Source organism: Rousettus aegyptiacus, unplaced genomic scaffold, assembly GCF_014176215.1.
Source record: "Rousettus aegyptiacus isolate mRouAeg1 unplaced genomic scaffold, mRouAeg1.p scaffold_m13_p_1, whole genome shotgun sequence".
NCBI lineage: Eukaryota > Metazoa > Chordata > Mammalia > Chiroptera > Pteropodidae > Rousettus > Rousettus aegyptiacus.
The window spans coordinates 149,689,330-149,712,149 of record NW_023416284.1 but is presented as its reverse complement, the minus strand read 5'-3'; the positions used below and the strand labels follow the sequence as shown (position 1 = coordinate 149,712,149).

Sequence of the window (22,820 nt, the reverse complement as noted above, 5' to 3'; positions counted from 1 at the left end):
AGATCAAGGTGCCAGTAGATTTGATGTCTGGTGAAGACTCTTCCTGGTTTAGAGATAGCTGCCTTCTTTTATCCTCATATATCAGAGAGATGGATATACAGAAAGGGGAGAGAGAGAGAGAGAGAGAGAGCGAGCACGAGCGTACTCTGGTCCTGTCTTCTTCTTATAAGGGCACTATTCCCATTTGGAGGATTCCACCCTCATGACCTCACCTAAACGTAATTACCTCCCAAAAGCCCACCTCCTAATACCATCACACTGGGCATTAGGGTTTCAACAAATGAATTTGAGAGGGAAACACACATTCAGTCCATAGCAATTACAAAGGACTGAATTCTGTTTCTTATTGTGAGGAGGCATGTCAGGAGAGTAGGAAGTTATCTACTTTTTCTCGGCAAATCAAGGGAGCTGATCATTTGCTTGACATTGGTAGTATGTTTACAGGCTTGGTGTGTTAGCTTGAAGTCTTGTTTTGTGTGTGCTAAGAGCGGAAAATGTACACTCATCCAAGTAGATAAAGAGGACAGTATAAATGTTCATTCTTAAATACCAAGTTTCTTTTCCTTTAATAATGAATATCATGAGGGAAAAAAAAGTAATGAGGTTCTAGATACTCAATAACAGAATTTTTCAATTTATATTCTAGAATATAATTTTTTTGATAAGCCAAAGTGTTTTCTATAACAGAGGGTTGAGGCGTTAAATGCATTTGAAGAACATTTCACATTATATTCTCTCTAATCTGACTTGACAAAGTACATAAAATTTCAGAAGCCTTAGAGCAAAAATTTGTTTTCAACCCAGAGCTTTCCAAACTATTTGATCATAGAACCATTTTTTTTTTTTTTTATAAAACATAGTTTAGGAAAAAATAATAGTATAAGAAGTGATAAATAATAATCTGATGTTGTAGAGAAAATTCATAATTTGAGATGTATTTACTAAAAGAAATGGAAGAAATATTTTGAAAGTCTTTGATTTGAAATTATAAAATACAAGAAAACACAAATTTTGTGATATTAGTCATAAAAAGCAGCATGAAAAGGCAATACATGGAAGATAAACAACAAAAATGTCACCTCAATGATAAAAAGAACAAACTTGAAATGCTCTCTGGAGAAAGAAGAAAAATAGATGAAAATTTATGAAGGTAGATAATACACAAACAGAAGACATTTCTTTGGAATTTATTAGAATAAGTGCGAGCAACAGGTAAATATGTAGTAGAAGAAAAATTTCTTGACTTAAAAACATCTGTGCTTGTAGATTTAAAGAACTCACAGTTGTTCTAAGCAAAATAAATGAAAAGATGCATATCTAAGGTATCTTTTCAAAATATTTTAATATCAAGGATAAATGAAAAATCCTGTGAGCATCCTAGAAAAAAATAATTACAAAAAGTGAAAATTTAGTTGGTCTCAGAATTCTTCTCTATCCTATTAAATACCCAAATTCAATATTAACATTTAGAGAATCTTCTTTCTCCCTTAACTTTATTGATGAAGTTGAAAAGATAACTGTGGACCTTCACCTAAATTCACCAATTGTTAATACTTCGTGACCTTTACTTTCTCTCACCATCATTCATATATCTAAACATGTCTTTATAGACTTACATATATGTAAGTTGTAGATATCATGTCACTTCGCTTTTAAAAACTTTAGTATTAGTATGTGGGTCCCAGGAATAGACTTCACTTACATTGCCACAATGCTATTATTACACCCAAGAAATTTCACACTCTTATAATAGTGTTATCTGCTATAGAATATATGCTCAAATCTCTTCAACCACATGTCCTTGCCAGCTTTTTATTTATTTTCTTTTTGATACAATAAAGGATTATGCATTGTATTTGGTTCTTGCATCTCATTAGTCTCTTTTATCTAAAAGAGTCAAAAGCCTTTAATAACTTTCCTTTGCAAACCACATAAATTCTTATCTACTTTGACATTTCAGCCATAGTCTTGCTGAAACTCATTTTCCAGCCTAATCTTTCATTCTCTCTTAAGTCAAACTATGCTTCCTGCAAGATGAACACCAGCTATTACATGATTATGTCTTGTACTTCCCTTCTTCCTAACCTTTGTTTTTACTTTCTTTGGGCAAAGTACTCAGGACTTTGCACAATGTCTTGCCTATAGAATATTGCCTGTAGAACAAACAAATAAATGTTTGTTTCCTGAAGGTTAAATTATTTTAATAGTATGCTACTGATTTTTTCCTTGTCTCACCTTGTCTTTGTATAGAAAAGCAATTTTCAAAAATATTGGGAGGACTATAATGAACTATCTTTTAACAATTCATTTATTCATTGATTCACCCATTCACCCATTCATCATGTAACTTTCATTTGTGTGTGCTATGTGGCATACTTGTATAAATAACTAACTAGTTCACACTGTAACAAGCATTTGATTATTACGCATGTAAAGCATTTGTATACACAGTGCTTTAAGAACCTAGAGTAGAGAACAATTATTGCCTGGAAGAGAAGGCATTATAGAGAAATGAGACAACAGTCAACATTATACCCAACAGCAAGTAAAAGGAAAATAGTGTAAACAAAATTTCTTTTTCTGTTCAGTTAATGTCTGTTCTTAAGAACATTTCTTTGAAAAACTAGATGATGCTCCTTAGATTCAAAATGAAGAATTGTTTTCTGTGATGCATTTTTGAACGCTTTAACAAATAAAATGGAGATCTGTAAATCATTCACCCAGTATCACCAATATACTGGAATAACTAACAAGATACTAGATTATACATACTATAAATGTGATCATGATAAATTTAATATGAGTTATATTTTTGGATAGCAAGATAGTTAAAGAACTGAGATTTGAATCCAGGTCTTTCTGGATTTTTGCCCCAGATAACATATAAATTTAATAATCTCAACTAGGAAAAAGGGAAAGGATTAAAAGAAGAGTTGAGCCGTTGAAGACAGAGGAAGGCAAGGAAGGGAAGAACATTTGAGAAGGCATGGTGCTGAATTTTGGATTGAACAGCAAATTAAAACATCTTGACCCTGGAAATGGATGTTAGTGACCCACAGGCCTTCCAATCCCTTCTTCTTTCCACTGTCTTGAGCCATTTAGTCCAGTTTATACTTCAAGAAAATAATAGCTAAATAAATGTTTGCATTCTAGGCAACCTGATTCTTAAGTCAAATTATCTAAGCAATTTCTTTTTGTTACTCTAAGTAGCAAAAATGTGTTATTGAAAAAATAGTGTAAACGTAAGCCTAATCAGTGTATTTTATATGATGTTTATACAAACAAGGATATTGTCTACAATGCTGAATGTTATATGTGTACCTTCATTTTAAAACCAAAACTCCATGCTGTCTTCAACTTTCTGCTCCCCATTTTTTACAACTGCTGGTCATGGGAGGGCTTTCAATTAAACATGTGCTCCCTCTCGTGGCTCCTCAGGAGATAACATGTTATTAAGGAAACAGGTCTTTGTTTTTTTGTTTTCAAGACCCATTAATTTATAGAAAAGGGAAGAAAATCTGATTTTGGTTGAAAAAAATTTTTTAATTTTAAAATATGTCCAGAAAGTTGTGCTATAAATGAAAACACACCCACCTGGCAGTGATTTTACTTTATTAATGTCAGAAAATTGACCAAAATTTAAATTTTCTTGATGATTTATATCTATTTTCTTGATGATTTATATCTAGTTTCTATGTGGTGATAGTTACACAAAATGTGTTCATGATGTAAGCAGTGAGTAAAATAAATATATGATGTAAAGAGTGAAAAAAAGTGAGTGAAATAAATTAGTAGCTCTAATTTTAACCTTTGTATTTAAACCAATATATGCATATGAGCTACTTTATAACTGTTTATCATCATCGCATCGATCATAAAGTCATCTCTAATGTACTTTAGATTTAGAAATGTGCTTTACATTAGGATATTAGACACTTTGGCACAGGAACTATAATCTGAGAAAGTATTGTGTTGTCTTAAAAGCCCGTGTGTGGCAGGGACTAAATTTATTTTCCTATTTGTTTCAGCAGGGTAAGGACTTCTTTAATTCTTTCTCTCTGTAAAGCTATCTTCTATTACCTGCAGATTCTTTTAAAAGAGTTTTGCTAGAAGAAAAACATAGAGGAGGCAAAAGCATAAAAGAAGAAAAAAAAAAACAAAAATTATATTCTTATTTTCATGTAATTTTAGTAAGCATCGTTATCTTTATATATTTATGTGTATAACCCTGAACAAAATGATGACCCAGTTCTTAAAGAAGTTGTTGTTCATTCATTCATTATTTTATTCATTAGTTAATCAAATACTTATTTAATGCCTACCATATACTGTTAGCATTGAGAGGCCTGAGGTATCAAGGCAAACAAGACAGTTTCTACTTTTATGAAACGCACTTCTAGTTGGCAGAGGAGAAGAAATGCCAACTAAATAGAAAAACACACTTATAGAGGTAAGACATCTATTTATTTATTGTGTTACTTTGGTTTTTACAAGACTAAGCAAATAATTGAGGTCAAGGAAAACACTTCATTTTTCTATACAGAATAATAATGGGTAGAAATAGAAATGAGGATTGCTTTTTTACAATGGAAATTGGAAAAAAATCTGAAAGCAGAATTTTATGCTAAGGTTATCTAGATTGGGAAGATGAGGTCATCAGAGCTTCTGTTGAATAGTATTGCAGTGTACAATAATGGACTTTGCAGCCTGATTGCTTAAGTCTGGGTTCTTCCTCTTACCAGCTGTGTGGCTTTGGGCAAATCACTTAGCCTCACATATCTCAGTTTTCTCTTCTGAAAAATGGAGATTAAAAATAGTATCTACCTCTTGGTGGTATTATTTGGATTAGATGAATTAATTTATGAAAAGTACAGTAAGTCTCACTTAACATCATTGGTAAGTTCGTTGACTTTAAGCAAAATGACATGTAGTGAAACCAGTTTTATCTTAGACTAATTAATGTAAACAAGAGTTAATTTCCTTTGTCATCTCATCAACGTTATGATGAAACAATGTTGAATGAAACCATATTATTTGAGGACCTGCTGTACTTAGAACACAGTTGGGCACAAAGCAAGCAATGTAAAGATTTACTACTGTCATTAGTATTGAAGCCTGAGCAATAAGGAGCCTTTAGAGAGCTTGTCCCATGATACTATCTTGGTGTCATGGCATAACAAAAGGACCATGAAAGTATGATAATTGCTGTGTGCATGAAAGGGAGAAGATGCTTGTTTTGTTCTTTTCTCTTTGAAACTTGTGGTGGAGCTTCAGCATTTCGTTTTATTTATTTTGGTAATATAGGTCACAAAAAACAAGAATCAGGTACATTAATGAGGCTGCTATCAGTGGTAGGAAGACTGCCCAGGGAACAGAGCAGAATCCCTGGGGTTAAGCACATTCCTTCACGAATAAACCATCATGTTTTCCTGAATGTGACTTTGTCACAATAATGAATCACCAGAATTCTCAGGTTTTATCTAAATGTTTATGTCTTAATTTTCTCTTTCAGAAAGTGGAAATTATAATTTTTCTCTACCACATTAGAATGTGATGATGACTATATTTACTTCTGTAAAGCTCCTTGTTAGAATAGTAGACTTAGAGAATTTGAACTGGAAAGGCCTGGATCATCTAGTCAAAATACTCATTTTATAATTGTAGAAATTGGAGGCCAGATAGGGTAAGTTACTTGTCCAAGGTGATGCAACTAGGTGTGAGCATAGTTAGCTTCAAAATTAGATCTTTTGGCATCTTTCAAATATTATTTAGAAGTCATTTTATTTTCTTTACAATGTCCTCGATTAGTCAATTTTTGCCTTTGAATCTCAGTGGTATACTCATGTTACCTGAGGGCTGTTAGTTGTTTGTGCTTGGCTGGGATCTGTCTGGGGTAGCAGGCCCCAATTTATCTCCATGGATTTTTCATTCTAGAACTTGGGCCAAAGGAGCAGCCGCTGTCTTGGGTACAGCGGATGCTCTCATGATGGAGAGCGGAAGATGGAGGCAGAGGGGAAGATCAAGCTATTCGGACTGTTTAAAGCTCTGTTAGGATGTGCCATATGTTGTTTGCCCCTATTTCAAAGCAAGTCAGTAGGGTGAGGGAGGATTTTCTAGCTATTGAAAGCTGTGTCCAAGCCCAAAAGATAATGATTTATTGACCTCATATTTCCTATAAATAAATGCAATCAAAGGACTCAAAATCTAGTTGGAAAGGTACAGTCAGTGTAAATATGTAGGAGCAATGCTGTTGAAAGTATTCTATAGCAGAAGTCTTACAGTGGGATACAAAGGACCAAGTGAGCTGCTCTGCTTGCTTAGGCTAGGAGGTTTAATAGAGGAGGGGGAGCCTGATCTGAACCTTGAAAACTGAATTTACAAATAATATGTAAACAGAATGGCATTCTAGTTGGAGTTAACAGTGCAAATCTCAGAAACAGGAAACAGCATGCTGCTGTCAAGAAACTACAGAAAAGTGTTAAACCTTGAGGATAGGGTACAGCAGAGAACTCTGTTAAGGCATCTGAACTCTAGGCAATGAGAAACACTTGGAACGTTTCAAAAAGGAGAAAAACAAGTTCAAATTTACCATTTAAAACATTATTCTGACTGTGGAACATGGACATGATGTTAGAGACAGGGAAAGCAGCATACAAGTTTATTGCAATACTCCAGGAGAGAGAGATTGAGGGGCCTTACACTAGGAAGTGGTGGTGGGGAGTACATATGGTAGGACAGAATGCTCAGAGGTGAGATGTCAGGAAGAGAGAGGAATTGAGGGCGACCCCTGTATCTTCAGCTTTACTGTGTAGGTTTCAAGATGTCAGTGCCATTCACTGAGATTATTTAGGCTGGGGAGGAAACTTGAGGAATAAGACAATGTAAATTAAAATTTTGACTAGGTCCTTTTGAGGTACCTGCAGGGACGTAGAAGGCAAGCGTGAGGCTGCATTGCAGAGAAAGACTGGGGAGTCGTCACATACTCATTACAGTTATCGGAAGCTGAATGTCTGCAGTACTACCAACAAGAACAGGTTGTGAGAGATTGCATGGTGTCCCGGCTCAGAACTGATATGGGAGGAGTAGAGGGCGGCAGAGCAGCCTAAGGAGTAGTAAGAAGAAAAGGAGAATCACGGTATTAGATGGATTCAAATATTTCAAGAATGGAATGTTCATCCTATGATTACTTTTAAAAGGTGTCCATTTCAGAGATAGATCTTATTTGCAGCGTTATTATCTTATTATTAAACGGTAGCCGTAAGCTTGCTTCCAGAGCTGTAGTTGGTCAGAGCCTTGTGAGAGCTACCTAAAAATACTCACCATTTGACAATAGAGGAAGCCATTTGGTGCAGGGCTTGAGAGTGTGGAATTCATTATTGCCTGGTTTTGAATCATAGTACTAATATTTACCTTTTCTGTATCTGGGACAAATGACTTAATCTCTCTATACACTTTTGTTTCTCCTCCGTAAAGTGATAAAAATAATATCCATATTCCATAGGGTTGTTATGAGAATTAAAGAAAATATTACATAAAAAGCACTTAGCACAGTATTTACTTAAGGCAGGTGCTCAATAAAAATCCAATTGCTTTTATTATTATTGCATACAGAAAGAAGTGTTGGCTCATCTTGCATTGGAATATGTTTTTTGAACTGTTTTTCTGAGAGTAGTGATAGATAATGCTGAGTATTTACAATTGTTCACCTGGTTCACCCTTGTACTGGTATGAGTCATTAGGAAGATGACTGGCCAGCCTCTGAAGTGCAGGCTGAAACTAGGAAATGGTTTGTCTTTATGTGAAATGTTTACCTGAACATGACCTGAACTATGTTTGCACTGAGCCATGACAAATGAAACTAATTCTAAACAGAAAGAGCCCGCCTTGTGTAACCTTCATCTAATACTTTTCTGAAATAAAAAGCAGGTACATATCTTATATCATGGGGCCTCATTCAGTGTGAAGACATTTCCAAGAATGAGGGATATCTGCTTTTGGAAATTTGAATAAACAATGAGCAAATTACTGATAGTTGTCTTACATATGTAAAAACCATGAAGAAAATGGAGACAATATTCAGCTATGAAAATAAATTAGCTAATACATGAAAAGTCCATTGTATTTTCTCAAGAAAAATCGATTTCATGATATTTTAATTATCACCTGATACATTTCTCAGTGACTTTCATATTCACTCTAACATCTCCACTCATTACTGAAATTAGATGGGGAGAAGGAGAAGAGGAAGTCAGGGAAGGCTTCCCGAGAGTTTGGGAGTTTTGAGAGAGAAGGAAAATATGGCATTTAGAAAACTGAGATCTAAGCCGTTCTACTGAAGAATTAGCAAATTATTATTCTTTAAAAAGCAGAAAATAGGAAATAAGTGGTTAAAGATTCCTACTCTTCCTACCTTCATCCGTGTGACACCCTAGGCGGCTAGATGTGGATCCTAGCCCTGCATATGACTAGCAGTTTATTTTAGACCTCTAGGCTTCATTTATCTCATCAGTAAAAGAGGAATTTAGACTAAATTATCTTTAAAATTTCTGGTTGTTCACATATCATACTCTCTTTTTCTCTCTTTTCATTGACAAAATGGTATCATCTGCAAATATTATTTAGTCTAATCTTAATCTTTTTGAGGAATCCTTTAAAATTTGAAGCTCTTAAGAGGAGAATCAAAACTTCCATGAGCAGAAGCCCCAGAACACAAGACTATTCCGCTGTTGGGCAGTTTGTTTCATTAGAAATTCTTTCTTATGTTTAGTAAATGTGTCATTTCACTTGATTATTTATCATTTCATTTGTGATTGTGTTTATTTACTTCTACAAAAATAAATAAGCGTATAAGTTAGCTTACTTTACTGGAACAGTAAAACAAAGCTAAACAACAAAAAAAGACAAAATCAATGAAAAAGAACAGAGTGATAGATCTTGCTGAACCTCTAGTGGAAAATAATTATCACAGTTTAGAAGTCAGTTTATCTGGCAGATAAGGAAAAAAGGAGAACACGTTGTATTTCTCACTGGCTTATGTAAGAAGAGATGCATTATGATGTCAAGCATGAAGTTCAAAGAGTAGCAGTTTCCTGGGGGTCTCTTATATAAAGACTAATAAATATTATAATAGACAGTGTCTTGAGCAAGCAATATGTGCGGGCATTGTTTTAGGTGGTTAATTCTTATATCGTCTGCCTAAAAAAGCTGGAAGCATTATGTATATGCTCTTATTTTAAAGCGACTATATTTTTATTACAGCCAGTTTGAAAAGCAGAGTAAAACACAAATCTGCCAATCTAACATGACTATTTTCATGTTGGCAAATTTAATCATCTTTGCTTTTATGCAATTATAGTTTTCACGAGGAAACTCAGCTGAGTTCCTTTAGCAGTGAAGAGCCCCAGGACATGTAAGCTGCCAGATGTGTCCTCATGTTTGCAATTACACTTAATTTTGTATCCCACTTATATCACTTAACACATTCTATGTTTTTTTCCTGTTACTACATAATTTTTATGATTATATTTTTAACTCAATTTTCAGATTTACTACAATTTAAAGGTCATTTAATGTTATAAAAACACTGCAGTGAACATCCTTATACATATTGCTTTTCCTATTTTGGAAGATGAACTCTGTTTTTTCTCATACAAATGCTTTTATTGAATTTTGTGTTGGAAATGCACCCACATTAATGGACATTATAAGGACCAGCCCTTTGAGATGTGTTGGTGTAGTTATTATTAAGAATGTTGATGATGATATTGTTCATTTTCTTTTATTTAGGAAGACCTATATGAGAAATTTCTTTCTCATTTCCGAAATTTCTTTCTCATTTCAAGTAACAACAGTTCCTTAATATTTTTCTTCAGAGAATTAGCTAACTGAATGTTTTTCCTTCATGGCTATGAGCTGCCAGAAATGCAGAGAGCCAGATCTTTGGCCCACATCTAGCAAACATGTATTGAAATCTAAAGAATATCTTTCATAAAACACACCAGCTTTATTCCTAGAATCATTGTCCTCTCTTTTCCTTTTCATCCTATTTCTTTCAGCCACATATTAACTTAATATATATATATTTTTTGATAATTTATGCAAGACTTTGAATCATTCTGGAACAAAGTAAGGATCAACTAAATAAATGCATGTAAATATATGAACCGTTTCCTTAAGGTAAGTTTAGAAAGTAGAAGCACTGGCTCTTACGTCATGTTAAATTTTAACCCAGTGAAAGATTTTCTGTAGGAAACCAAGATAATACAATCTAAGTGTATAAATTCCTCGTGATTTATTGCAGATATAATACTGAGTGAGAAGTGAGTCCTGAGAATAAAGAGTCAAGTTGTTTTCCAGAGACTTTCTTTGCAATACCAGATGCTACAAAGATTATTTTCATGTGAAACTGTGGTAGACACTTTTCAATTAAATTATCTAACAGAATATAGAATATTACAATTATATGTTACTAATTAAAGAGATACTCATCTTCTTAAGATATCATATGTATAAACAATACAATTGAAATTCTGTTCTGAAAATTTAAAAACCAACTTTCATAGGGGGTTGGTCTATTTTTGTAAGGAGTTAGACCATAAGTGTCTTAAAGATAAGACCACTTTTCTAAAAAATGTCATTACTGGTAGGACATATATATGCTTAAGGCTCATGATTTCTGTGCTATATAATATGGAATAGATCGTTGATTGTTGTGTGTAAGGGTCCAATTATGACATCTGTGACTATAAAGTTATCTCAGCTGGTCTCCTGAACCAGTAACAATCCTGTCAGGACATGAGAGCTATTAGATGTTTTCTCAAAGAGCTGTTTTAGAAAGTATTTTGACTCACCTGATGTAGACATTCTCTTATGGGTCTTCACTTAACTCAACCAACCAGTTTAATAGTCAAACTGACTGATTGATGTCCACAGCACAGTGAATATGCCTGGCAGGTAGGCAGGTGCCCTTGGGGACCCAATAGGTGAGTTGCATGCATAAAAGGAGTGAGTTCTGTTTGCTCCCTTTGGTTTTGGTGCCCCCTACCTCTAGAAAAAATGAGAACAATTCTTCAATCTGATGCACGTCAACATTTTAAGGCAGATGTACTTTCTTCTTTCAAAACTACTCATACTGGATGGAATCTTACTCTATTTACTGTAAAACAAAGTGCACTATAAAATGTGTGTGTCTTGAATTCCAGTTTAATGGGGGATACAAGTAAAATAAATGTTATTTACTTGTTGGTGTAGATCCATCTTAACATGATTTCTGAAGCCATGGTATAAAAGGAGATATCATTATCATCTCTGTAATATTTTTAAAAAGTACAAATGAGCCTTCCACAGAGAAACCAAATAAATAAGTTTACGAGCACAAGAGTTTTCTCACACAGAATTAATAGCCACTTCTTCACTTTGTAGGTTTGGACATCACTATGTTATGTAGCCATTATTGTTCAAAGACTGGAAATTTTTATTTGGAAGTGGCTCTTTTTGTTGACCACTGTTTGATAACACCGATATTCTAATATAGGGCTCACACATTGCACATTTAGATGACTTTCAAACTATCCCTGTGGGGGTATAAAGATAAGATCATTATTTTCATTCTCTAGATAAGGAAACTGAAAATGAAATTCCTTGCCTCAGGTCAAAGAACAAATCACTGGCAGAATAAGATTAGGGCAGTGAGTTCTTGATTTTCAGTCCCTTGCTCAATCATCTAAGTCTTATTGTTTTACTCAGTATGGGAACAGATTACTATCAGTCAGTAAGAATAAGGGTGTGCCCAAATGATGCCAGAAGACGAGCTGAAAAATGAAAACCTACTCAATCAACCATTTATTTATCTCTAAAATGCCAAACTCTTTGTTACACTGATATCTTTCACAAGAGCACACTAGGTTGTCTTTGTGTGTTCTAGGTGCAGACTCTAACTTTATATTTATATTGCATCTGAAAGTTAATTTCTGAAAGTTCTATCTTTTTAAAGATGTAATTTTGGAATAGTTTGGATTTTATAATGACTTAATATGTTCTGGATCTTATGTTAGCGGTGTGGTAGAGTGGGGACAGAACTCTGAAATTGCTTTTTGATAAAATCTCAGAGCCCTTTGTGTCATGGCAGACAAACCCTTTTCTACCAGGAGAGACAATGTAAAATAAGATCTCTCCATTAGCAGAAAGTTAGGCTTTTATATCTACTGTCAACTACTCGAAAAGACATTTGGGCAAATAGGACTGAAATCATAAGACTCCATCAAAATCATAAATTTCCCTGAAATCAGTTACTCGGGAAGTGACCAAGCAATCAGGTAACCTGTGTCATGGTTCTTATAGAAGTTTATGGGCAGAAATAGTTGAATTCTTTTAATATTCAACAAACCTTTATTGGACTCCTCATCCATGCTTACCTGTATCTCTGCAATATATCCTAATTCTTGGTAGATTAATCAGTTGACAGGTGAAACATTTTCCCCTACATCAAACAGCATAAATGAGAGTCAAGATATAAATTCAGGACGCCTGGCCTTTAACTCAATTCATTCAATCATGATACTACTGAGTTTTCTGATGGATGATTTCATTATATTTCATAGTTAGTTTCATGCTTTTTTGCAGGTGGCACTACTAAAATGCTTAAATAATTTGAATGCAAAGTAATTCACAATAAGAATGACACAAGCATTATCATTTACTTATAGTCTAGAGACTTTGGAATAGGTTTGGAAAGATTGCAATGAACCAGAAAAGGAATAGAAAATTTATTTCTCCCTAGATCTGAGAGCCCCTGAATTCAATCTTTATTAAGAATGTAAGTGCAAATGTGTAGACTCACTACTAAAAATTAAAACCACTTAAAAAAAAAACCAATCATATATTTTGGATTTTATTACTCAAGAATCCAATATTCAAAGTACCTTCATCCTGATGACAGTGTATTGAATTTCCCTGAAGGAGCTTATGTGGTCTAATTTTCAAATTACATGCATCTTTCAGTTTTGTTGAGATTGTAAACTTGAATGAACCACATGTAAATACCCTTGATGTTAGTAAGAGATGGAATGGTTAGATATAAACATGAATGACTGTACTCTAAAAGTATTTATCTCCTGGGGCTAAGTTTGTTTTCCTTCCTTTAAATATAGAATTCTGGGGAATTCTTTGAAAGTATTTGTATAATTACCTATTCGATTTTGCAGCAGACATTTCAGAAGCTTATATTTCAATTCAAGTCTAATAGTTAATGACATCATTTATTTATCTAGCAGGTGGTTTGTTAGTTGTTAATCTGTGCCAAACTCTGAGTGGATATTGGATTAAGACAGCAGAGGCCCTGCTCCTTAGCAGCTACCACTACTAAGATAAATACCATCACAGGGTACTATAAATATATAAATACTATTAAATGGAGTGATGTGATAGAAAGGGGCCAGGGAGAGGTATATCTCAGAGGGGGAGTGGAGAAGGCTGATTCTGAGAATTTAAATTGAAACCTGAGGGAAGGGGTGGGCTACTAGAAGATTCATAGAAAAAGCATTCAAGTGGTGTTCAAGTGAAAAAAAAAGTCTTCAAGGTGAGCATTAAGTTTCGTGAAAGGACTAAAAAAGAAGTGGGAATGCAGAGGGAGCAAACAACAGCCATTAGAAAATTTAAAGAGTAAGGGGTAAACATTTGGAAATTTGGAGATTTCTTAAAACTTGCTCTTTTATTTTAACAACAAAGAAACTGAGGCCCAGGGAGAGTCACATGTTTTGGTAATACACTAGTTAAATTGTAACTTGGGTCCCCCATCTCCGTATCTCTAACCTTTTCAATTAAACACAATTACTTTTATTGTTCTTGACAACTCTAGATGTATTGCAAAGTATGAGTTTTTACAATTGAGCATTTAAACTTTTATGTACAAATAGTTGGCAAATATTTATTTAGGCTTTCTTTATAATCAATATCGATCATTGTGATTTGCACCCCTTATTAAGGAAATCACAAAGAGTACTTTGACCCTTCAGTCATCTATTGACTTTAGTCTCTAGCTTGGAAATCTTTAGGTCTTTTGTACTACACTTAAAAGGAATTCTTAAATTTATGTTTAATTTCCATGTGGTCCACTTCAATTTGGAACCAGATATGGTCCATCTTGTTTCAAAATTGGGAATTTTTTAAATTACTTTTTAAAAATAGACTTATTGGCTTGCTAGACATTTCAGCTATAATTGGTACACTTTTCTTTTTGATAAATGGCAAAGATTGAATTTTCAGGCCCATAATTTATATAAATAGTAGGTATACTTTAGCTACCTTAGTACTTCTATTTTTATTACTTTCTGGACAAATGAATTGAGGCTAATATTGTTTAGAGCTCTCTTTGATTTTTCTATTACCCCTTTAATCCATATACAGGAATTTGTTATGAATTTAGCTCTATATCTTAATGAAACTCCTCTCTTTAGTAATGATTATATAGAGCAATTAACATTGCCCCAAAGTCCTAGTCAGTAGGAACAGTAACTTGACAAATCAGAGGGTATAAAATGTGTTCCAGATACTCAAAAATTGTAATTTAAGAACCTTATATTTCTTTTAGAGGAGCTAAATGTACTTCTCCCCTTTGTATTTTAATATAAAGAACTGAAAGTAAAATATTTTCCTGTATGCGGATATGATTTTTTTTTTTGAGATATAATTGACAAGTAAAATCATAAGACATTTAAAGTGTATAACACGATTTGCTATATTGTGCTATATTGCTATATTGTGAAAGGATTTCTTTCATTGAGCTCATTAACGCATCCAACATGTTCATCATATTTATCTTTTTTTTTTTTGCGAGAATATTTAAGTTCTATTCTCTTAGCAAATTTCAATTATATAACATAGAGTTATCAATTAAAGTCACCATTTTACACATTAGATCTTCAGAACTTATTCATCTTAAAGCTGAAAATTTGTGTCCTTTTTATCAACTTCTCCCTATTCTTCCCACTCCCTAGCCCCTGGAAACTTCTTTTCTACTCACTGTTTCTATAATTTCAGGGTTTTTTTTTTTTTTTTTTTAAGATGCCACATAAAAATGATACCATGCAGTATCTGCCTTTTTCTGACGTATTTCACTTAGCACAATGCCTTCTGGTTTCGTTCATATTGCAAATGACAAGATTTCTTTCTTTTTTAAGGTTTGAATAATATTCCATTATATAAATATATAATATTTGCCTTAATAACTTTCCAGACTGAAACAATTTAGCATGCATCATGAGGTGGCACTTTGAGAATGTGATCTTCCATTTGTCCATCAACTGGAGCAAATAACTTTTTTTTCTCCCCTATCTTTAAAAATTGATTTATGACACATGTAATAAAATTGATTTATGGCACAATTCATAAGAGTTTAATTTGATATACATTCATAAAGTGAATACAGGCATGTCATCAGCATTCAGAAATAGAATGTTACCAACAATCCAGTCTGACTCTTAGTATCAATAGTTTTGCTTGTTTTTACATCTTTAAATAATAGAATCATACTTGTGTATTTGTGAGACTCCTTCATGTTATTGTGTATATTTATAGTTTGTTTATTTATAAATATTTATAGTATTCCACTGGACACATATATAACAATTTATTAGTCCAGTCTACAGTTGATGGACATTTAGACTGTTTCCGTTCAGGTTCTTACAAAAAAAATGCCACTAAAAGCATTTTTATACATGTGTTTTGGTAAATATATTGTGCATTTTTGCTGATTATATACTTTGGAGTGAAATTACTATATTATAGGTTTAATTATTTTCAACTATAGCAGATTATGACAAACAGGTTTCCAAAGTGGTTGTAAAAATTACACTTTCATCAACTGTGTAGAGAGAATTCCAGTTATTCCACTTTCTTGTTAACACTTGATATTGCCTTTCTTCATTATAGCTGTCCTGGTGTGTGCCAATTATTTTTTTGAGGAAAGTATTGTGCTAACCATTGACATGCCCTTAGTAAACCTTTATGCTGGGACTGAGATAACTTCTTCTCAGTCTTCTTACTTTCATGAGAGTATTGGTCTGGCATGACTGATTATCAAAGGATACGTTTCTATATTTAGCAAGAAATTCAGAATATCTATATTCTTAGTAAATTCCGCCCAGTATTTATTAATAACTTCACTGAGTGAAAGAGTAGCTATGAAGTGCTTAAGTCAATATTTTGAAGGCAAGTACAGAAAACTCGATTCAAACTAAAGTAAGAAATGTAATTAATTGACTTGTAGCTGACAAGCCAGGCTCGGCTGGCTTCAAGAGTTAAGCTTCACTTTTTTCTATCAAGACTCTGCTTTTCCACTGAGCATCATATCTTCACAGGCAACCTCTCTCTTTTTTCTGGGGGACAAGAATTTTGTCAGTAGCTCCAAATTCTCACCAGTTAAACAGAAACCAAACCAAAACAACAACCATAAAAACAAAGTTCTTCCTGTCTTTCCAGAGCTTTCTAACAGAAGTCTTGGAATCCAATCTTCTTGGCTTCGATTGTGCCTTTCTCGGCTCAACGTTGGCACCAGGTCCCTCTGGACCATATGCTCTTAGAGGAGCAATGATTCTTTGAAGTATATTGGGATGCAATCACCAGAAGAAGGGACAATGGTTAATGTCAGGCAAAAGCAACAAAACAATGCAAGTCAGGTGACTTAAGAAAGGGCAGGCAGCCTATTCCTCTAGATGCTATAGGACTTACCCTTGGATTAAGCAAAACTGCTAGAAAATTGTATATGTGGACTACATCATTTCAGGCCCTGTAGATTTGTTTTTATTGAACTGTGCTAGAACATTCTGTTATCAGAGTACATTGAGAGATAGTATAATGAATGAATGACTCTGCGGAATTTCTTATATTATTGTAGGATAGTACTGAGAGCACTATTTCATTGTACATGTTATAGGATTTCATGGGAGAAAATTCTCCTCAGTCTCTGTACCAAGAAGAGTTGAATTGTTTCTAAACATCTTTTGTGATTTTATCTTATGAACTCTGTGATTTCTTAAACTGATGTTTTCTTCATTGTATTGTTAGAATGATGGAGTCAATTTTATGGCTCGTTTTAGTCAAGCATACTAGGCTTCGAAGCTTAAGTTTTTTTTAGTGCTAACCTCACTCTTTTATTATTATTTTATATTTCCTTTAAAAAATGCTTTCTCAACTTTTTTCTTTTTTATTCTGCTACATGTCCTTTGTAAACTTCCCGAAATTTTTTCTGAAACAAAGCCAAAATATATAAATACGCGCATTATTCCATGCATTGAAACTATCACCACAAAATAAGTAAATCTGTTTTGCTTTGGCAAGAAGTTTATTAACAAGACTTATTTTGGGTTCCAGTTTTAGATGAAAGGGTTGTGAAACACTACAGAATCAGAAGACTGGACGAAGGGGGATTTTTCCTTACTCGGAGAAAAACCTTTTCAACACTGAATGAATTTGTGAGCCACTATACCAAGAAAAGTGATGGCCTGTGTGTCAAACTGGGAAAACCATGCTTAAAGGTGAAATGCTTTCAAACTATGTTCATTTATTTTGAAGTTAACTTTTTTTCCTTCACATGTTGGAGTATATTCCACGTGATATGTTAGTTCAGGAAAATTAAAACAATGGCATTTGATTATCTAAGGCATGGATAAGCAGACTATGGCCCATGAGCCAATACTGTCCTTCACTTATTTTTGTAATTACATTTTATTGGAACATAGACATAATCATTTATTTACAAATTGTCTTTTCTTTTTCATAATAATAATGGAATTTAGTAGTTGCAATAGAGACTATATGGCTGACAAAGCCTAAAATATTTGCTATCTTATTATCTTCAGTAAAAGTTTGCCAACCCCTGAGCTAAGGCAATTATTAAAGACAGGAAATATTTATCCTTTGCACTAAGAACTTAATCTGGTATCCTGCCACTGGAGCACTTAATGACATGGTTGGAGGAAAAAAAGTGTCAGAATATAATTCTTATTTAGATCTATATTCAAGAATGTTAATATGAAATTGCCAGGTTTATTATTTGGTTGAGTCATCTGCATATCGATATCATTTAACTAATTGTTCTAATAGTTTGATTGTTTGTCCTGGCCTATTTTATGGGAAGAGATAACATTTATAGAACTTATCTACATCTGTCATTTAGTTGTTTGCATGTTTTATCTAAATGTATTGGAAATTATGTAGTAGTCATATACTATAGTGGGTCAAGCCCTCGGCTCCTCCTCAGAGTTCAGGTCTTTTATACTGTCCGTGGGACAGCCAGCCCTGTGGTTTATATCTGAATGATTGGTGAAAGAAAGCTTCATGGTGAGGCCACATCAGAATTTTCTGGACAAATAGAAACTGAAGAATTTTGTCCAATATGTACAGAATTGATGAGTTAAATCCTGCCAAGTTAATATGCCATTTTGATACAAGTACATCTTAGATGGTACAGGAATGACCCCACAAAAGTATCTAAGTGCATGCTAAGAACTAGCTTATAGATATACCTTATATAAAAAGTTTATGTACAAAGAAATAGCTTACAAAATACTCAGTTTAACCAGTATTTTGATTTCTGGTGAGGTAAAGTTTTAACAAAGAGGCATAGGCAGTCTTCAATGCACTAAAGATGCTAATGACTTGGTGGAAGAGATAGTATAAATTTCCAATGGTAGATGATAAACTAGACGATGAGCTCTGGGGGAGCAGAGGCCTTGCCTGTTTTGTTCACAGAATGGAACATAATTGGTACATGAAAAATATTTATTTATTAAATGGATGAGTAAATGAACTAATAAACAAAGAAATGGATTTCAAAAAAGATCAACATTTTAATTATGCAAAAATAAAATCTATAGGCCCAAGAGTTTGGGAAATAATTGTGGGTCAGGTGGAAACTTCAATTTGGCTGTAAAATTGAAAGGATTTAGCTAGGCAAAGAGGCAGAAAGAAATCATGCTAAGGGAAACATTGAGTGTGGAGTGAGACAGATGGATAGATAGCAAAGTATCTGGGTTAGCAAGACTTGGGGCGAGATCAGCTTGAAGAGGTGATGGTACAGATTCTGCCACACTACTTTCCATTTTAAAGTAATTAGAATAAAATTTACGATATTTTGTTTTTAAAAATAATCTTTTTAAAAAAGTACGTAGATTATTATTTTTAATAAAAAATTGTTGATTTTTTCTTAACAAGTATTCTAATTATTCTGTGAACCAGATACAAGTTCCAGCTCCTTTTGATTTGTCATATAAAACTGTGGACCAGTGGGAGATAGACCGAAACTCTGTACAGCTTTTGAAGCGATTAGGATCCGGTCAGTTTGGAGAAGTGTGGGAAGGCCTGTGGAACAATACCACCCCAGTAGCAGTAAAAACATTAAAACCAGGTATGAAAATTAAAATGTCAGAGATTAAATAGCATATGTTGATTTTTGTAAGTTCCACTTGCCACTATTTATGTTCAAGAGGTCACAGGATAGCCAATGCAGGCACCAAGCAAGTGTTGTAATCACTTTCTCTGGCCCAGGTGACTATAACTTGTGGCTGAGGCTTTAGAAGGTAAGGGCACGAGCATGTTCCTGGATCAGCTAAGTCTTAATATATCCCCACTGCAAGATTTCAATAAGACATCTCTTCTCTAGAGTTAGAGGTCAACCCTCCAGTTTTCCTCCCCCCCTCTTTTTTTCTAGATATAGTTTAAAAAATACTCACCTACTAAAAATACTTTAAAAAAATTAGTGGAACCTTGAAGTTATTCAGGGAACGACTATTATATTATATACTAATTGTGTATAGCCAAAAAGTAAAATGATCCATCAAAAAGACATCACATTTGAAAATGTAGGAACTATTTTTTCTGCCATTTTTCTTTTCTCTGTGGTGTAAATTAAAAGTATACTAAAATCAATATTTATTCAGCCAGACATTATTTCCTCTATTTTAAAGGTGGGACAGGAGAATTTAGAGAGATTGAGTAACTTTCATAAGACTTACTAGTCATATGATCTTGAGTAAAATTTTAAACTACTCTATGCATCAGTTTTATAATTTGCAAAATAGAGTTAATAATAATAAGGCCCACCTAGCAGTGTTATTACGAAGATTAAATTAGGTCATTAGTGGAAATGCTTTATCTAATGTCTGGTTCATACTATGTAACCAATAAAAACTATTATTATAATCATCATTGTTATTATTATTACAAAGTCAGTAAAAGGCAGAGCTAGAATTTGAACTCACATCTACTATTATAGCATCACACCCCCAGGAAGTAACACTCTGCGAAAAGGCAATGTCACCGTAGTAGACTCATATCTACTTTTAATAACATAGGTTAAAATAATAACCAGAGGCTAGAATATAGTTCTCAGAATGGGGGGATTCTATTATTTACCTCATCCAATTCTTAGAGGTTTAGAAAGCCACTTGGTGGCAGCACTTGAGCACCCAAGTACTGCTGGCTAGCAGTCTAGTGTAAACCATGGTATCCAAACTGTGTGTCAAGGCACACTGGGACACCACAGTGAATTCATGGGGTGACACAAGGTATTTAAAAGTTTTAAGATAAACATCTCAAATACTTCACAAACTGCTACACAGTAAGGTAATTCATAGTTTCAGTATTAGATCATGTCACATTCCGTTTGCTGACATATCTTTATGAAGCTGGATTTTTTTATGGTTGCTGTGATCGAATGCAAGATCCACATAAAAATCAGTGTGGAATAGGAAATGTGGGTAGCAATGTTCTATCTGCTTCCAAGACTTGAGAAATTGCGCAGTGTCCAGTAGATGCATATATCTCTTTGGTAAGTAATGGTGGTTAAGAATAAAATAGTTATTATTTTCTTTCATTTTATTTCTATTACTTTTTAAAAATGGATATTAAGTCATTAGGACACAAATACTTCTTAAGTTTTTTGGATTTAACCAAATAATTGCTAAAACTGTTAGGTATTAATTTTTGGCTTAGGGGCATCATGAAAAAAGTTACTGAGACAGTGAATGTGCCACAAACTGAGAAAGTTTGGGACCCTCTGGTATAACAGTGAAGAGCACAGAGTTTGGCATAAGAGAAATCTGAGTCCAAACTTTGTTCTGTTCTCTGTGACTTTGGACAATTTATTAACCTTTTGAATCTCCTCATCTGGAAGTGGGAATTATAATAGCTCCTACTTCATAGGGTTTTATAAGGATTCAATGTACACAAAATATACACAGTGAGTTCTTAATAAATGTTAGCTTCAACGGGTTGCTGACAGCAGTCCACTGATGTGCAAATTCGCTAGTGCAGGAGTCCGATCTTGGCATTTACACTTATCACATGGAACAATGGAGAAACACTTTTAAGTGGCCAGATGCCATGTGAAGTACTCCAGGTGAGGACAATCTATTCCAGCACTTGAGATTTTCACAGTCACTGCATGTATATACTTTTGAATCTTAATCTCGACAATTGAAATTAAACTGTATTGTCCAACCTAATTATTCTTTTCCATAAAGAAGCAGCTAGCCTTCCATCCTAACAATGCTCTCTAAGGAAGCCATTCTGGAGGTCAAAAGAGAACAAAAAATTAGATTTCTTATATTAAAAAAAAGGGACCATGATAGTTTTCTCTCCAACAGGAATAATTATTATTGATTTACAGTGTAATAGCAGCAAACAGCTTTGGTGATTGGTTAAATGTCTTCACTTCACTGGGGCCATTAATCAATCTTAGCAGCTATTTATTGCTTAGCAGACTATTGTGCAATAAAGACGAGCCTGAAATCAACTCCCACAGTAGCTTTGACAGGCAAAAATTAATATTTAATGTTGCATTACAAACCGAGCTGAGATTGGGTTTCCTTTGCCGTGTAGCTGGGCAGCTGTGGCCAGCATAGCCAGACTTCACCTGCAGAGGCTCCATTGGTTTGTCTATTGTGGATAGTCTGATTTGGCAATAATTTGAGTGTCTAGCATTTCATGAATCTGATGCCCACCCAAAGCATCGACATAGAGACATATTGTGTATATAAGTTGTCTAAATGGTGATCATAATTTTTGCTATTATTGGAAGCTTCACGAAACAGACTATTTTTGGGGGGGAAGAGGAAGGGCAGGGAGGATCCCACTATATCCATATTTGACCATAGGCCAAACTTGTTGTAACAACCAAGAACAAAGTTCTTTGTTATAATTTGGGTGCCTATTTTATATTCAGCTCCATTTTGCCACTATGATTCAAGATTTTATTCCTATTTGATTATGTGTAGCAAGCCAATGGTAGCGATAAAATTGAGGGAGCTCAGAAAAATATGATGAAAAAGAGGAAAGGCTAATTCCTCTTATATTCCCTCTTTAAGTCCTTGCTCCTTCCTACTCCTTAACCTGTGAAAAAAATATGTACAGTTGATCTGTTTGGTTTACCCCAGAATATGCATATTAGTAATAATACAAATATTGGTTAACAGTCTTTGAATGCATATGTGCCAGGAATTGTTATTATCCTGATAATGATTTTGTAATGTCAGTAAAATTATTAGCCACACAGTGAACCAGGATTTGTTCAGAATCTGGAGTTTGATTAACCCTGGGTTCTGAACTTCTAGGCTCTAAAGGAAATACCGAAGCATAGACTGCCTAAACGCTTTATGCAAAATGATCTGCAGGCCATATGTAACTCTAACTTCACATTAGTAAACAGGTCAGAGTGTTACCTTAGAATATCAAAGCTTATCTATGCCTGGGATCATGCATCAGTTGTGAAGTCTTCAACCTGACAGAATGATGAATGGAACAAACTCTTTGAGCATTAGTGGAAA

At 34.0% G+C, this 22,820-nt stretch overlaps 1 protein-coding gene across 3 annotated transcripts in view; it reads left to right on the top strand.

Moving 5' to 3' along the window:
- Nucleotides 1–22,820, top strand: part of FRK (fyn related Src family tyrosine kinase) — an 87,206-nt gene that overhangs the window by 51,090 nt on the left and 13,296 nt on the right. For all 3 annotated transcript variants that reach the window (XM_016163654.2, XM_036221109.1, XM_016163655.2), the window contains exons 3-4: nucleotides 17,368–17,531; nucleotides 19,234–19,402. In XM_016163654.2, the coding sequence (XP_016019140.1) occupies nucleotides 17,368–17,531; nucleotides 19,234–19,402 (333 nt within the window). The remainder of the gene's footprint in view (nucleotides 1–17,367; nucleotides 17,532–19,233; nucleotides 19,403–22,820) is intronic.